Here is a 17,847-nt window from a genome sequence, read left to right as displayed (position 1 = left end):
TATACCCTGTAGTGCATGTAGATTGTGTTATCCTCACCTCCTCAACATAAATTAGCAATCTCATAATTCTACATCTCTTAAATGATTCTTTATTTCGGAATTAAATCGATCCGTAGTCTTGTATTGATTTTTTTCAAACACTCCTTTGTGCCTAGATATGCTGTGCTTGATTGAGCTTCATAGCAACGTAACTCTGGAGTGTATCTGACCTCCAGTTGATGCACTTGATTGCAGGCATTTAGCTGCAGGCTTTCATCAGGACTTGTGCGAGCAACTACACGTGAAATGCAAATTGCCTCGTGCTACAGTATACCTATCTCCATTACATGCTTCACTTTATAGGGTGCGTCATTACTAGTCATCCCCAAGTGCACATGGAGTTTACAGCTCATGTCATTAAGTGAGTGCTATGTGCTGTATGCTGTATTAAATGCTACAGCCACAGTGAATTCTATTAATTCAATGTACTGCTACATTTACCAGACAGTCAAGTTCAGTGAAAGGTTTCAGTAATAACTAGGAGAAAAGGCTTCCGTGAGGAACTAGAAAACCAATACTAAACATGTGTGTCCTGCATAAATACAGTTTATTTGGAACCTTATTGTTCTTATAGCTTGTGGCTATAGATCTACACCTTTTGCAGTACAAACATGTCCTGTCCACTGCAGCAGACACCTTTATTTTTATTAAAATGTATTATTCCAGGCCGCTCTTGAAGGACGTGTTAAGGTGATGAGGAACAGAGAGTTGGACAGAAGTCAACGCAGAAGTTTGAGATCAGAGCGAAACTTTGCTGGAGGCTCAGTGGACGTCGTAGTGACAGTGTTTTGACCTTCCGTCAAATGTTTGCAGCCTGTTTTCACTGCAGCCCCTCCAGATAAAACTAATTTTGTCCCTTCAGTCAGCTGCACCAGAGTGTCATGCGTTGGAGGCAAAGAGTGAACTGATAACTAAAATAGCTGAAAAGGGCATATCAAACCTGCAGATGGTGGTATCTTAGAGGAAGAAGTTGTTACTTCTGCAGGATCTTTTCTTCTTTTTGTAACTTCAGTTGCATCGATTTCAGGTATAAAGAGGTATACACAAGAGTCTTGATCAAATCACCCAGGGCAACTCATTCCTTTACTTTCACTCAAAGGTAGTTTTTTGTGTCTGTGCTGTACGCGTCGAGCTTTGAGCACTGCTTGGCCTTTCAAACAATGTTCTGATGAAAACATCCTGTATTGTGTGTATCTGATGGAAATGCGTACATGCAGAACCAGGGGGAGACGTGATGTACATTTCTATCAGCGGCACGGTCAATAATAGCTGCCATGGGGCTGTAAAATGAGGAAAGAAAGACTGTAGATTCATGTAATCAACACAGCATTTAAAATATTTCAAAGATTTTGGAAGTGAATTATGCATTGTTGGTAAATAAGTCAGAGACAGGAAAAACAGGCTGGAGACTGAAGCAGGGCTGGTGAGAATCCGGGAGGAGAACTGAGTCTGAGGGGGAAAACAGAGTCCATGTGGAAACTGAGTCTATGAAGCCACGTGGGTCGATGATCCGGCAGAGAGTGAATGAAAGCACAGGCCTTAAATAGCAGGAGGTGAAGTAGAGAACAGGTTAAAAGGGTGACTAATTACTGCAGCTGATGTGCATCACTGCAGTCAGCAAGGTGCAGGCAGGTGAGTGAGACAAGGGAGACGGACAGACGCAGAGACCAACAGACAAACAGAGGGAGCCAGAGGGACAAGACAAGGAGAGAGAGAGACAACAGGGAGAGAGATTACAGGATGAGTGAGAAAAATACAAAAGAGACAGATGACAAAGACAGGAATAAAGGAAAAGGAAGAAAAGAGGAAGAAGGAGAAAGAAGGGCAGGAGCTAGAGCAGGATCATAACAGTTCCTGGATTTTGCCTTTCTACCTAGTCTGTGTCTGTACTGTGTGTTCCTTTGACTATCTTTACATTTATGTCTTAAAGCCTGGTATTCAAGTTCTTGATTTTTTTAATCCTTACATGTTTTCTATGTCCTGCATTTGGGCCTTCTTCTTAAACTATTACAACTTATTTACCACTTTGTTGTTTGTTAACAATTTGGTTCTCTCCACTACCTAATTTCTCTACAAAATAATTAAAAAATCATGCTAATATATCCTGTTTTTAACTAAAGTTATTTAATCTTGAAAAGGCCCATATTTACTGTGATACTGAGTAAAAATACAATGTTAAAACATATCCATTCAAAGAAAACAATCTAATGGAACAATACTGTTAATTATGGATAAGTGATTCAATGAAAACTGGTTCAAACTGAAACTAAACGTTTAGGATCATTAAATTGGCCAAGGGTTACCAAAAATATTTTCAGTAGGGTTAAGTATTATTTTTAGGGTGCCTTTTCAATTGTTTTGTCACTTTTTCCCATTGTCATCTTCATAGCGTTTGCTTGCTCTTTTGTACATAATTCCCTTTCACTCTGCAGATCAGACAGATTTGCTGCCAAGGGTTAGAAAAACTGGATCACAGAAGTCATTTATGTAAATGTGTTGAGCTCTACTGCTCTCAGCATGTGAGAGTGACATAAGGTGTGTACAGTATGTAATCTTAAAAGCTGTCAAGGTAATCAGAAGAGGTCTGCTGTGTAGTCAGGAAGGTGTCTGATCTACACTGGTACATGTATCCTCATCTAGAGAGTCGTCAGATGATATATGGAAAACATATCATAGAATTATGCACATTTTCAGCCACTGAATTGGAACAAGTGAGTGTATACACTGATCAGGCATAGCATTATGACCACCTGCCTAGTATTGTGTTGATCTCCTTTATGCTTCTAAAACTCCTCTGACCCAGTGGGGCATGGACACAGGGCCTCTGGGGATGTTGTGTTGCACCGGGACGGTGGCAGTGAATTCTGCGGGTGCTATAGGTCGCAGGATGGGTCCTACCTAGATCAGGCTTATCCTGGCACATCCCATGGATGTTCAATAAGATTTGGATCCAGGGAGTGTGGAACCCGGGTGAATACTTCAGCTCTGTCGTATTCCAAGGGCCGCTCCTGAGGAGTTTTTGCGGTTTGTGACAGGCAAATGAACAGGTTTACCTAATAAAGTGGCTGGTGAGTGTATATATGCTATCACTCAATAGGAAGTCTAAGAGAGGAGAGATGAGATGTGATGATAAAATAGCTTCTTCATTCAGTGAGATTGTTGGCAATGGATGTCAGTAAGTGGAAGGACAAGTAGATCTAGAGCTGAATATGCAATTAGACACATAATAGAGTTAAACGGCAAAGAGGGAGCAATGGCACAGAGGACCTGCATAAATGGATTTACGGAGGCAAAGAGAAGAGTGCAGGAGATAGGGCTGGCCGTGGCGAGGAAGCTGTAAAAGTGTGAGAGACGTAAAGTGACAGAGGGTTATTTTTAGCCCGGCCGATGCCGCAAATATTGCAGAGTCGGTTTTGTTGGTTGTGTTTCGCTGGGTCCACTCACTCGCAGGCTCACCAGGCGTCCAGATCACCACAGTGACTCACTGGTTCCTGACTGGCACCTGAAACACGCTCTGACCCCTGTGCAGACGACACACTGCTGCTCTGTCACATCCCTTTACCTCCACAACAGACCACCGCTGAGGTGTCACTGGGCTTCTGTGTGCTGGGTGGAGAAACCTTTGAATGGGAGATGAAACAAAACAACTCTGAGTATTTTATTTCAAAAACAAAATTAGTGAATAGCTACAGATAAGTCAACAGGCCTGTGAACACAGTCATGCAAAATTTAGCTGTTTAAATGTAGCTGTTTATAAGCTTTGCAGAAAATCTTGATGTGTTTGTGGCCATTTTGCGTCTTTGCAGTTGTTTATGTCTCTTTGTTAGCTGTTTTCTGTCTATTGTTTTCTGCATTGTCATGCTCATTTCATGTATTAATTTTGGATTATTCTGTTGCTGTTTAGTGTATTTGTAGTTCTGTTTTGTCATTTTGTGCTGGTTTTGTGTCTCAGTGGTAATTTTGCATTGTTTTGTGGTTGTTTTTTTCTCATTTTTTAGTTAGTTTGCTGATTTGTAGTTGTTTTGTTGGTGAATCATTTGAAGGTCACCCCTGGCCTCCCCTCTAAGCTTCTCACATGAATATTTTGAGTAGAACTCAGACTGATAAAGTGGTTTATTACCTCCCTCTTTGGAGATTTGACTAATGTCTTTATCTCTGAATTCTGGCCAGACAGTGCTCACTATTATTATGCTCTGGGCTGCATGAGAATCCCAGTGTCTCGCTTTAAAAGAGCAGCAGTTTGCACTTTATCAGGGTTTTGAAAGGACCATTATTATTTCAGGTAAATGAATTAAAGCAAGCCAAAGTGAAGCAAGACCACCATAATCACTTCAGCTAGATTAATTTTAATGTAGTTAATTTCAGTATGTTTTTACTCATGTTGGAGTATTCCTGGAATATATACAACACCACATGATTTCATGGCACAGCAACCTCTTCCATCTGTCCCAGGAGAAAATCACCAAATGTTTTGTAGCAGCAGTGCAACAGCTGACCTCATTTAACTATTGTTTAGGCAGATTGTGAAGTCATGGCATCATGCTGAATACTAAACACCTCCAGTTTTATTTCTCAGTCGACACATAATGTGCAGCCTCCTGCAGTTTGGCACACAGATAAATTTCTTTAGCGTTTCCATCGAGATCTCTTATTTAACCTGACCTTTTCCTACTTTCATTGTGTCTCACTGTTTCATTCTCCAGGCTAAAATACACATTTGGAAGAAATAGACTGGAAATAATGGAAACAGAGGATTGTTGTGCACATTCTAGTGAATGCAATAAGAACACTAGCACTACACTACTGACGTAAACGTGCTGACCTGGTGGCACTTTAGGTGTCATGACAGATTCTATAGTGCTTAATTCGAGTTCACTGAACTTTATAATCCAGCCAAGTTTAAACCCCACAAATTGACAGGAATGCTTTACAGAATCATCATCAAGACTGATAAAAACTGAGTAAGGTGGATATGCATGTGAGTCTTCTCATAGCATTCTTTGTTCTCATTAAAAAAAAAAAGATTACTTTTCTCACCACAAGTTCTGCCAAGGAGTCTGTTTTGGGGCTTTTAATTGGAGCACACAATTAATGATTTACAAATGACATTTATCTTTTCTGTCAACATAGATGAGATCTTTAAAGTCTATTAAAATAGCTGGACATCTGCTGAGAACTATTGTGTGTTAGGATCAAAAGCTCCAGAACAGCTATAACCAAATGATTTTCCGTTTCAGCTGAGTTTTGACTGTCTTAATTCTGTTTCCCAACAGTTTATTGTTATAAAATGACAAACCACCAACTCTCGCCAAATCTTTTAAGTTTTCAAATAAGCGTTAACATTTCCATTGTGGGTAAAGACAATTAAAAGTTAAAAAACAGACCTATTTCCATTAAGCCTATATTTTACGGTTGGTCAGTCGATTTTTACAGGCCTTTGATGACATGAAATGTGTGTATTGGAAAGAAAAATGCAGCGAATATACAGGTGATTTATTGACACTATGAAAACAGAGCAATAATGTCCAGCTCTATTTGTCTGTGACATCTCTAAAGACTAATGATCAATCACACTCAGTCATATTCATTAGTGTACAGTGAGTTTGTATGCATTTGGGCATGCCTTTGCAATGAGTGAGGATTATTGTAGCGGCGATCCATATCTATGAGGCTAAACGATTGTCTTCCTGTTGTCACGCTTACAATGTGACAACATCAATGTATAGGAATCCATAAAATCACTAGCAGCCCAGTGACAGGACATTTGCAGTCTGATCTTATGTACATCTCAGTCTTTAATGCATCGCAGACACTGTCCTTGAGCGTGTCTTCCATTGGGAAAACAATCTATAAAAGTCCACACACATGCAAATAATCCCTCGACAGCACACCGCTCACCCTCCTACCACCAATGATGAGTCGCTGTTGCCCCAGAACAGGTGACCGTGACAGTACATTTCATGGTCTCTCACTGGACCAGGACATTTTGTTAATGTTGCCATCACATCTACAGTCAACGTTTAAGCATTCTGCTCTCCTTTACCCCTCTTCTGTCCCGTTGAGTACTGTTCTGCCCTTTCCAGTTTTGCCCGTTCTGAGCCGAATGTCCTTTCTCATTCTGTCCTTTTTTACAGTCCTCTGGTCTGTTCTGTGCCATCTGCTCCCATCCTTCCCCATCCTATCTACCACTGATTTATCTTATGCTGCCTGTCCAACACTGTCCCATCCCATCACCTGTTTCTCATACTGTCCCCTTCTGGCCAATCGTATTGAGCTCATCATGCACAATTTGGCCCTCAACTGTCCCCTCTTGTCTTGTCCTGCAATGTTCTGTCCAATCCTGTCCTGTCCTTTGCCTTTTGCCTGTTTTGTGACTGAAATATGCTATTTTATCGAAGGCTGTTCCAACCCACACTTCTCTGTCCTATTCTGTCTAATCCCACATTGACCAGACATTCACTGTCCTGTTCCTTCCTTCACAGGCCAGTCCATCACCCTTCTCCTTTGTCTTGTAGCATTCTGTACCATACTGTCCCTTTCTGTCCGGTCCTGTTATGTCCTGTCTTTTACTGGCCTTTTCTGTTCCGTTTGTCTGTTCTAGACTATATGGTTTTTTTACTCAATCCATACTTTTCTGTCCTTTTCAGTTTCATCTATCCTGTCCCATCACTTTATTCTCTGTTCTGTCCCATCCTGCACAGACCTGTCTTAAATTTTCTTTCTTTGTTTCGTGCTATCTTAAATTGTCAAATTCTGTGCTGTTCTGTTCTGTCTATAACTGTCCTGTCCTATCTAAGATTGTCCTGTCCTGAGGTATTCTGTCTTGTCCCTTTACTTCCGAGACCTCTTTGTTCTGTCCTGTCTAATGCAGTCTTTTCCTGTTGTGTCCTCTCTTCTCCTGTCCCATTTGTTGGGTTTGTTTCACTCCTTTCCAGTTCTGTCTTGTCTCATCCTACCTTGTCGTGGTTGCTATTCAAATTGTGTGTTACAATATGTTGTTCTGTCCTATCCTGTCACTTTATCACTTTCCTAGATTTGACTTGTCCTAGACTGTTGGATCCATTCCTTTCTTATCCGGTCCTGCACTTGCCAAGTCTGCACCATGTTTTCTGTCATTATTCTTTACTAGACTTTACCTCTCTGCTCCGTTTCATTTGATCCTGTGCTATCCTGCCAAACTTTCTTGTTTTATTCTCTCCCCATTCTTCACTGACCTGTCTCATCCTCTCCACTCCTGTTTTGTTCCATCCTTTCTCCATTCTGTCTCACTCCATGTGGTAATACACTGTTCTGTCTTGTCCTTTTTCATCCTGCCCCACCCCCACTCGGGGTTTCCCATCACTGAAAGGGCCAACTCTCTTCATGTCACGTCACGCTGGGTCCAGCATGTATTCTAAGCATGAAACATGAAAACCTGCATCGTGCGTTTGTATGCCGCAACTGATTGGTCTTTGTGTGTTCGCCTAATTGCTTGTATGAGCGCCAAAGTGAACACAGCTGAGCCACCACAGCAGATCAAAAGCTTGTCCCAGTGACAAACACAGAAGTGTCTCACTGTCCTCAACCCACGAGGATTGCAAAAAATCGATTAATAACAGACGTAGTGTACGCAGAAATTCAGAGTTCCTACTATGACTCACTTTTTCGGACAACAGAGAGAGAAAGGCAATGTTTTCTGAAGAACTTGCTAACTTTGTGCTTGAACGTTACATCACAGAAGCGACGTGGTAACTAGGTCAGGGCCTTTGCATGATGCTCTGTTTTTTGGTGCTATTATGAAATGCGCTCAACAGAGGAAAACAGTGATGGAGTGTAACAGCGGTGGTGATATAACTGCTGAAATGAAAGCAGTAAGTAGTTCTTCATTGAGGTCACGGTTGTTTGGACACTGCACTTCTAATACCAGGTGCATAGTGCTGCATTTGAGGTCTGTCCTCTCATGAGCAGGGGATTATAGCTCGATGGCACACTGGTGAGGGTCAGTCAAGTTTCTCTGACCCACACAAAATCTCTCCCTTCCCTCTATGTCTCTCTCACACATGCACACACACACACACACACACACGCACGCACACACATAAAACCCTCTCTCCATATCTAAATCTCCCTCTGGGTAATCAGTCAGGGTGTATTTTTAAATCTGTCACTAATCTCTATTATTGGCATAACGCACTGGACAAGGTTAGCTTTCACACTGTGGAGACTTCAGCACAAATATACATGCATGCATGTATTGTTCAGAAAGTCTGAGCTGTAAATGTGAGCTATGCTCGTACACAAGCTTGTGGGATCTTTGGAGTGGAAAATTATGGGGATGTTACACTGTCCTCAGTAGGATACACACAGATGACAAAACAGATGCCACAGATGACGTCTCTCTGGAATTGGCAAGAATTTAGGAAAGGCTGAAAAATGGTAGAATTTGGCCCTGTGGAAGCAGCAGACCAAAAATCCCCAAATGGTTTCAGTGCAGAAAGAAGAAAATAAAACCAAAGTTAAACTGAACTTGGCATCATATTTGATTAAGAATAATGAATTGCAGGTGATCAGTGATCTTATAAACAACGCGCATTATCAGTAAATGAGAAAAAGTAACTTTAAATAAATCTGTTTAATGTCTAATTCCTGTGTGCTTTCTGTCTGTGCAGGAATTGCTGCAGGCCTTTGCCTTCCTGGTGTTTGTGGGGGTGTGCACCTTGGGATCTATCTACCTCTATGTCGTCCTCCCTGAAACCAAAAATAAAACATTTATGGACATTAGCCAGAGCTTTGCTAAGATTAACAAAATGCCCAACCCTTCCCTTGGCCAGGAAATGGAGCTGGTTCTGTCCATTAAGCCTGACACTAATGGAAAAGCCCAAGACGTCACAAAGACAGAGAGTTCCTTCTGAATGAACAAACAACACTAATATTGGAGAAGCAGGGTCAAATTATAAAGTAAAAATATTTGTAGTTTTTACATAAAACATACATGTTTAACAAAAATATTCAATTCATTTTAAATGCATTTTTTATATGTTTTCTATGACAGGAATATTTAGGTATATTACAGGATTTCAGTTTACAGTAATCCATGGTTTATGTCTCTTAATAAAATGAAGGAAACCATGAGATCCTGTTTTGTTTATGAGTCAGCCTGAATTACAGAGGTCACATAATAGTTACAAAACAGATACAATAAAGTGCCAAATAAAGTGGATCTATGGGATTTACTTAATTCACATTAGACCTCTGTGACCACTCTTTTCTCCTTCCTTTGTGGTTCTTTGTGGAGCCATAATGCATTTCCTTTTCAGGTGGTAATGGACAGCTGTTGCTGATTCTAAGTCAGTTAGTGGTGTCTCTCTCTCTCTGTTTTCCTGTTCCTAAATCACAAGATTGCTGTCTCCTCGTGATCTCAGAATCCTTTTCTTTCAGCCATTGCTGGGTGGTAATTTAGTTTAGATCTCTGTTGACTTTACATATACAGGTTATGCACAAAATCGTGTTAACTCAAAAAAATGTTTTTGGCCCTCCAGTGTGAATTTTGACATTTTTTCACCGTCAATACATCAGATTTTTAAACATAATTTATTGCATGTGTTAAAATATTTTCATACTTTTTGCCATGTCTTTAAGAGGATCCTGCAATTATTAAACCATTATGATAACATTCAAACAAAAATATCTATGTTTAAGGCCTGTTGTATTGACTTTGAACAAGAAGTCATCTTGTAATTATTTGCAAAGTGGTACAAAATTGAGTAAAATACTGCATGTTTTTTTAGCAGATCCCACAAATTGTTATTAACGTTTATTTGGAGTTGTGTTTTGACAAATGTAAGCCCAGTATTCACTTCTTTTTCTATCATTGTTTTTGTTCCCAACAATTTGTACTAGACTTTTTAGCTGCTACATCCTCCTTTTTCTTTACCATCTGTAGTCTCTAAGTTTCTGTCTCAGTTTTTTGGTGCCCAGCAGGTCATGTACAGTGAGTTTTTGCCAGCTACATCTGGGCTTTACACCAATGCCAGTGATGGCAGCGAACCAAAGCTGTTAAGTTGTGGGCCAAAAAGTCAAACCAGGAGCTGAAAGATGCTAAACATTCCATAGAGCTGAGGGAAGCTTTGTAGGTTTCACACCTTTCAGAAAGGCCTAGTCATTTGTTGCGCTGTTTATACCAAGGTTGAGACTATAAATCTTGTGTTTGTTTAAAGAACAGATGGAAGTGTCCCTGAACACCTGGAAGCTGTTCAGTCTGCATCACCAAGGACAGCTATAATGGCATACTGCATCCCTTCATCTCAGATTTAACAAATTTCATCTTTGTCATCTTCATAAATGAGAGAGACAGCAGCAGACGTGCATCTGGGGAGAGACATATTTTGCAGGATTACACCCATAATACTGATGTCTTGGTTAACTTCCTAATATGAACAACAAGAGAGAGCGAGAGAGAGAGAAAACCGAGAGGACAGGAAAGCTGACGACAGTGTTTTGGAGCCTCTCCAAATCTGAAAAGAGCCAAGGCTACTTCCCACCAGATGGCAGGAGCCAGCGGAGGAAGTGATCTGAACAGAGGCAGACAAGCGTGGCATTAGATAGCAGTCACAGTTTGCTCCACAGTGGGGTGTACTCAACATTTGAAAGTCCACTGCCCCGAGGGCTGCCACTCTACCCTCCCATCTAGATGCACACAGACACAAAGGTGTGTGTGTCAAGTTATGATAACGGCTTGTCCAAGTTTTCATACAGCGCTGTAGAAGAAAGGTGGGCAAATTTCAACATATCATCACTCTCAGTTTAATTCCTGATCATATCCGGTGAATTAGCACCACAGATTATATTTGCCCAACTGGCAAGCAGGCAGGAAAGAGAAGAGAATAATAATTGGAAGTAATGTCTCTTATAGCTCTCTTCCAGGAGTTAGTCTTAGGAGCATTAGTTAGTAGGTAATTGACAGAAAGGCTTGCTAGTGGGAGACTAATTATGATACAGCAGGGTTGCAAAGACAAATATTATACATTTATTAAGGCGCACTGTAGAGTAATGCAATGCTGGAAGTGCTGTTAAATTGACTGGGAATTATGCAGTAAGTTAGTAAGTAAGATGTGGGTGCAGCAGGAGGTGGTGTTTCTATTCTGCTTGCATTTGCTGTGAGGAAGGCTCACTTAACTGAAATCCCCAACTGAAAATACACTTTGAAATTAGGTTTATTGCAGAAGTAATTACTTTTTAAGTAAACTAGCCCTTTAAACCTTATGACAAGAATCATCAAGGCCCCTCCAGGTTGTAAATTATCAAAAAGTATCAATGAAGAAAAATGTAATTTTACACCTCCCAGTGTTTGAAAATTCTTTGTGTATTCAGAAAAGTGTTAATTTAATTTGATCAGATTCAACAAGTATTGTATAATTTCAGAGCACCTTTAACCAACTCATTCCTGAGGTTTGTAACCCTGGAATTAACCTGAAGACATAGGTGGCAATTCAAAGCTCTCGTTTTATTCAAAAAAATTAGCTGAAAGTCCAAACTGCACCTTTTGAAAGCAAAATTGTCTCTTTGAAACAGTATTTCCTTGCTGAGGTACAGTGGAAGCAGTGGTTTACTGGCCATCAAGCATAATGGGACAAATCCCAGCAGGCTGCTACGCTGATAGACTGGTGGACCATCACAAAGTCCATAAAGTGTTTATTGGCCCCGTGTGACGGTAAATATGTAATGAACCCTCACAGACCGGATTCAAGCGCTGACACAAAAAGGAGTGACTTTATTACCCAACTAGAGATCATCTTCCACTGTAATCACAGCAACAACACCAGTCAACATGCTCACGTTTCAACATGTGATTACTCAGACGTTATTACTATGTTATTACATGAGTAATCAGTGAGCTCAACCTACATACAGTTTCGTGTCTGTATCTTGCAGAGTTGCAACTAGATACTATTGTGTTTACAAAAGCCTGGCCACAGACATAGACATATAAGCACCTGCCAACACATTCAAAACCACCTTTGTGCTAATTCCTGCTACAGTCAGTGTCTGCCGAACCACATTTTGCCATAACGACACAGACAGACACACTACAGTATCTACTAAGCTTTTGCAGCTGCGCTAAATCTTTCAATATGGGCACTTGAGACTTGAAATAATGTGAGTCTTTAGTGAGCGGAGGTGTTCAGTCGTGGTGGTCCATTTGTCCAATGATAGCTGATCCATCAGCAAATGCTCTCTCCTTTTTCCTCTCTGCAGTGCCTCTGACTCATGCATTAGTGTCTTTTTATGACTCTGCCTTGACTTGATGGTTCAGAATCAGTTTAACTGTGTGATGGAAATGGAGATTTCCTCTTTATTTTCTGCTTTTGGTTACATTGTGTATGACAAAAAGCGTCTTCTGACTCCCTGTTCGTTTTGTGACGTGCAGTTCAGATATTTTCGCTCTGAGTTGGAGGTTATCTACAGTTTGAACAATGACAGGAGGCTCGACTCTTCACCCTGCAGATGTGCCACTTCAGTGATGAATGAGCCATTTTTTGCTGTTTTTTTAATCTCCTTGTAGTCTGCCTCAGCACTTCAACTCTGACAAGCTGGTGTCTTTGTTCTGTTTGAAATGCAGGAGTCTGCCTGTCCAAGTTAATCACAAGCCATTCACCACGAATATTACTTACGTTTCATAAAGTCTACTACCTTACAGGAGTGTCACACCAAAGGTTTTGATCATATGCAGGGTATGAGAATTACTTGGAACGTTCAGTAACCTGCTCATTTCATCTTCCCCTGCTTAGTCTCACTGCAATTTGCAAAACAACATGTATGACTCTAATTTTGTCCAAGTTTTTAATCATCTCTGTGCAAGCAGACATGTATGAGAATCCTCAGTATTCCTGCCACTGTCGTTCTTACACAGAGTGAGTTGCCACAGCAGTGGAGGATTAACCCACTTTGGTTTCTGCCTTCCCACTGCATTTACCACTCTGTTGGATTTGGCTTCTCCATCTCATCACTGCTAATGGAAAACAAAAGCGACAAGCAGTAATAATTTTATCCTCTAAATTGCCGGTGCCAGGCCTCTAATATCAGTTTGGCGTGTAAATCATAATTATGCAATTTGTCATCCTTTTGTCCACACAGGTGCAGGGATTGAGCGTCAGCATATTGCACTTGTGCTCCATTCTTTCCTCCTTTTGGGGAAGCATGTAGTATATTCAGCTTTTTAAAACATTGGGATGAGTTTATATCTAGGTTTGTAAGATGTTTAGATAGTTTAATGCACAAAAATACCTGGAAATCTCTCACAACTTGATAATAATCAGGATGATGTGTTCATGTGAGTTTACCCAGTGTCGGATGCTTTGCAGCATGATACAATCTTTAACTGCCATTAAATAATACAGACACAACTCATTTTGAAAAGTAACATTGACCTGCTGCTTCTCAGCCTCCCACACTTGCATCTTGAGGCACTTTTGCATGTTTGCATCTTCTAACCCTCATTTGTAGACTGACCAGAGAGGTGATCATTTGATCCTTGTCGCCCAACAGGGAGGTACGGGGGTATTTGTGATACTGTGAGAACTTCAATTTTGTTGTGGTGGCTGTAGCTTAAAGGCCTTTGTTGACATTTGCTCTTAATAAAACAGTGATTTGGCTAAAGGGCTCTTCTACTGGCAGCTCCATTATAGTGCTGCTAGACCCCTGAAGCACCTGCTTTCTCCCTTCAGTCTCGGTGGTACTTGGCTACCACAAGTGAGCTTCAGTATTTTAGACACCCTTGAGCAAATATTGAGACAGTAAATGTGTCTAGGAGTGTGTGTGTGTGTGTGTCTGTGTGCATTTGAGTGTTTCAGTGAACATCTAAATGTGCTGGATGCAGGTGGCGTGGAAGAAGTTGGCCTTGCTGCAGTGGGTGGCTCTCTGGTTTATTATAGTCCACTAGGCTAAAGGGAAAATATAATATAGATGCATAGTTTCACCTTTTTTTTAATGAAATAGCAGCATGAGCTTACTTAATTAACTGTAATTTGTCTGTGCTGAGGAAATAATATAGGATCACCTGCAATGCAAGTGATTATCAAAGAGAGTCCAGTCCAATTCAGGTGCCCCCTTGGCTCATGCAATGTAGGTTAGAGGCAATAAACAATACATTTAAAGTCAGAAATAAGAATAAACAAACATAATAAAAGCATATTTACAAAGACTCCAGTGGCTGAAAGTGATGAGTGTGGAGAGAGAAAAAGACATCAGCTGTTGGCTCTTGGATATTAGCCATTGGTTGAGGTGTTGTGCAGCCTGACTGCTGTATGGACAAGGGATCACCTGAACCGTTCAGTGCCGCAGTGCACCAAAGGTCAGTCGCTCCTGTGGCCTGACACGATGTCGTGGAGGGAATGATTGTAATTGTCCAGGATGGCCTGCACCTTACATCTCTCCACTATATTCCCCAGTGAGGCCAAAATCGTGGCAATCACTGAGCCAGCTTTTTTTTTTTTTTTTAACACAAGCTTGTTCAGGCGCTTAGTGTCCTTGTCTTTCACGCTGCCTCCCCACAATGAGCGGATTTGCTTTTGGAATGAACCTTCATTATTTCAGTGGATTGATAGCTTTGGCACTGTGTCAGCTCCTGTGCCCTACTATCACTCCCATAGACTGCATCACTGCACACTGCATGGTGTGATCTGGGTCAGTGCGATACGGGGAAGATAAATGTCTCTGTCCATCAGCCTGAATGAAATTCTTAAACCTTGTTCCCTGTTACAAATCTATCTGGTTCAGTGCTGTACATCTGAAATAACTACAGACAGTTCACACAGGTGAGCTTCATTGGTAACAGGCCTGACATAAAATTACAAATGTTGATGAAGTCTATCAGAATTTTCATCACTGACCCATTTTAAATTTAGCACAGATCACATGGCCCAAATACTGACACCTGCACTTAAAGACAAAGAAATAATGGTTCTGCATAGCTGTTCAAAGAAGGTGCATCACCCCAGAAAATTGTTATTGTTATCTGATAAACCCAAATATACGGCAACATTTCTGACAGATTGCACCAGATAAGAATAAAATGCATAGGCAATGATGTAACATTGCATTAGGCCATATGAGCCCATTCTGCGAGAGATGCAGTCATTACTTGTGTCAAGATGGCACACGGTGAAATTTTCTCTCTTTTCCATTTAAAATGGTTCAGAAGCAAAAAGTTGAGAGCTTCTGATAACATTTAGCCATAAATGTGCATAAAACAGTCATGCAATGGCTGTAAATGTTGCTTGTTGGTAAATCTTTAGAACACCTGTCAAATATTAGGTAACTTTGCCACAACTTTTGATATAAATATGTTTTGTTTGTGCTTCTATTTTGATGCTAGTTATTGATAAATGTCATTCCAAAAAAAAGGATTATACATGTCAAATTTCATTTTTTTTCAGTGACTCCTGACTAACTGGCCACATTTCAAATTTGTTCAGAGACTCCAGAGATACAGAGATTTAAATATGTCCAATGAGTAATAAGCAGAATTCTGTGTCCAGTAAAAATGATGTCATGCAGCATGGATATCTCAGTCAGTGCTTATTAATAGGAACAAAGTGAAACAAAATACCTTCCAAAAAGATTTGTGTTAACAGGAATGCACTGTCAGGCTAAATGAGGCTAAATAAGAAACGTAATGGAAGATCAGCCTGCTTGTCAGGCTATTTAGAAAATCTCTAAAAGTGGTATCGCTCTGCAGATGATGCTACCACCAAGTCAGAAACTTGTGGAAAGACAAGGTGAGAAAGCTCCACTTATACTTATAGAGGGATTGATGCAGCACCACAAGTTGTTTCACACAGACCTCACCCATTAATGAGCTCTTCCAGAATGACTGAAAGCCAGACACCTGTTCTCCCCTGCCGTGACACTAACACAACATAAATGAAGACGTATGCATCAGTAACCATGGCAACAGGACACTTTTCTAGGGCAGCAACCTGGGGGGAGGTTATGGTGGGCTATAGTTCATGCCTGACTGACCTTGTACAGTAGAGCAAAGGCAGCTCAGTCAGGCAGCACTATGGCACCTCTCACCACTGCGCTAGTAGAAGTAGGGGACCGTCACACTAATGAGCCGCTCATACTAATGAGCATGTGCCCTGTGGCCGATTCTACAGAGATACATCAACCTAAAGACCTCTGGCCACATGCCTGAGTCTGCATGTTCCACCTATGCTCAGTTTATGAAGGAGCTCCTACCGCTAAAAGTACCATTCTCTCTCACCAGACATCTACCACATGCAACGCATGGTGAGAGTTTAGCTCCGTGCCGCTTGCGATTATGTTCTTAATGAACATCACGAAGTGAAAAAGCAGTGAGAAACCTTAAAACACACAACAGGTACCAAGAACTAACAGGTCAAAAGCAAAGAACATGACCTGACATAGCAATAGGTTGCCCTGAACATTGTGTACCCAAAGCTCTGCAGGAGAATCTCAGCTGTGTGAAACACTTTTCACAGTTTCAGTGTGTTCCCCTTTTGTCACGAGGCCTACTGTTACAACATATGTGATGAAGCTTCTCCCGTCTCTTGCTGGCTTGGTTTTCAGGGCAAAGACATTCAGCTGAGCCACTCTGCATTGAAAAAAAGATGTTTTTAAGTATAGAGCTGATTGAATAAGACAGTCAATTCTCATTTTCTCAACACATATTAAATCAGCACTATTGTCCAAAGTGGAGGACTGAGAGCGTTTTCCCTGCGTCATCTGCACTTCTGAAATGAACCAGCCTCCACTTTCAGCCTGAGGTCAAGCCTCATCAAGCCCATTAGTTTAGCAGGCCTGTGTGAAATAGACAGATTTTGGTATCGCAGTGGTATTGACAGACTCTGCAGGGTGTCAGTCAAATAGAAGAATCAGTTTTCAGAGTCACATACAACATACAACAAATGCATTTACATATCTAATAAATTCTTTTTCTAAGTCTTTAATTTGTCAACAAAAACACACAGGAACTTTAAACGCAATATGCTTTCACGAACCAATTTATAAATAAAAAAACAGAGGAGAAAGTCAGCAATAAAGTTTAAGAGAGCATGTAAACAGACACACCCTCTAAACGCCACCCGGAGCTGTTGTCTCCACCACTTTTTGTGCAATAAATTGCATTTGACAGTGTGCAGTGAAAGAAAACATTCATTCTGTAAATGGATCAGTTGAGGGATGATTTCAAGTCTTTCCAACATCGCTTGGGGTTATTCATTTCATAAATCTTCAAGCCACATGGCACATAACGTTGAACTGATTCAGCAGCAATGTGAACCAGAGATTAGGAAGTCGAGCTTCTGCCATGCAGCTTAAGTCGCAGAATCATCTGAGTCACATAGAGGAAAGTCAGCATTAACTGGAGCCCACCCACCAGCCCTCATGGATAAACCTGACACATTTTATTACACATGCCTTGTTGACTTTGAGTACCTTGAATAAATCCACTGCAAAAGTTGCTCTGCTTAAAGAAGATGGCCCTAATATTCTGTACATTCAACATATTAACTGCGCATGCTCTGTTAGCTTCATATATGGTCCACCTTTAAGAAAAACTGAGATGCATTTTATTTGAACTGACTTTTATTTAACTGGGGCACTCTCATGAGACTGAAATATGCAGTTTGAGAGTTCTGAGTCAAAAGGGTGGAATAATTATGCTACGCAAAATAAACTGACACAAAATCCACAGAAGTAAGAAGAGTAAGATGTCAAAAATGGCATTTAACCACTTTCAAATATTTCTTGACAAATAACTGAAGCCTGCAGCTACAACAGCAGCTCTGTGAGGCTGATCTTCAGTGA

General features: G+C 40.8%; 1 protein-coding gene across 13 annotated transcripts in view; it reads left to right on the top strand.

Moving 5' to 3' along the window:
- The window catches only part of slc2a9l2 (solute carrier family 2 member 9, like 2), a 166,101-nt gene that overhangs the window by 112,077 nt on the left and 36,177 nt on the right, over positions 1-17,847 (top strand). For 9 of the 13 annotated variants that reach the window (XM_055010563.1, XM_055010565.1, XM_055010568.1 and 6 more), the window contains one exon: positions 8,688-9,150. The exons of the other annotated variants lie outside the window; for them this stretch is intronic. In XM_055010563.1, coding sequence (XP_054866538.1) covers positions 8,688-8,930 — 243 coding nt within the window. In that variant the 3' untranslated portion in view covers positions 8,931-9,150. Of the gene's footprint in view, positions 1-8,687; positions 9,151-17,847 lie in introns of those variants that run through there. 13 annotated transcript variants of the gene reach the window in all.

This window comes from Amphiprion ocellaris, chromosome 5 (genome assembly GCF_022539595.1).
Source record: "Amphiprion ocellaris isolate individual 3 ecotype Okinawa chromosome 5, ASM2253959v1, whole genome shotgun sequence".
Classification (NCBI taxonomy): Eukaryota; Metazoa; Chordata; class Actinopteri; family Pomacentridae; genus Amphiprion; species Amphiprion ocellaris.
The sequence above is the reverse complement of the archived record's forward strand: the minus strand, read 5'-3'. Positions and strand labels throughout refer to the sequence as shown.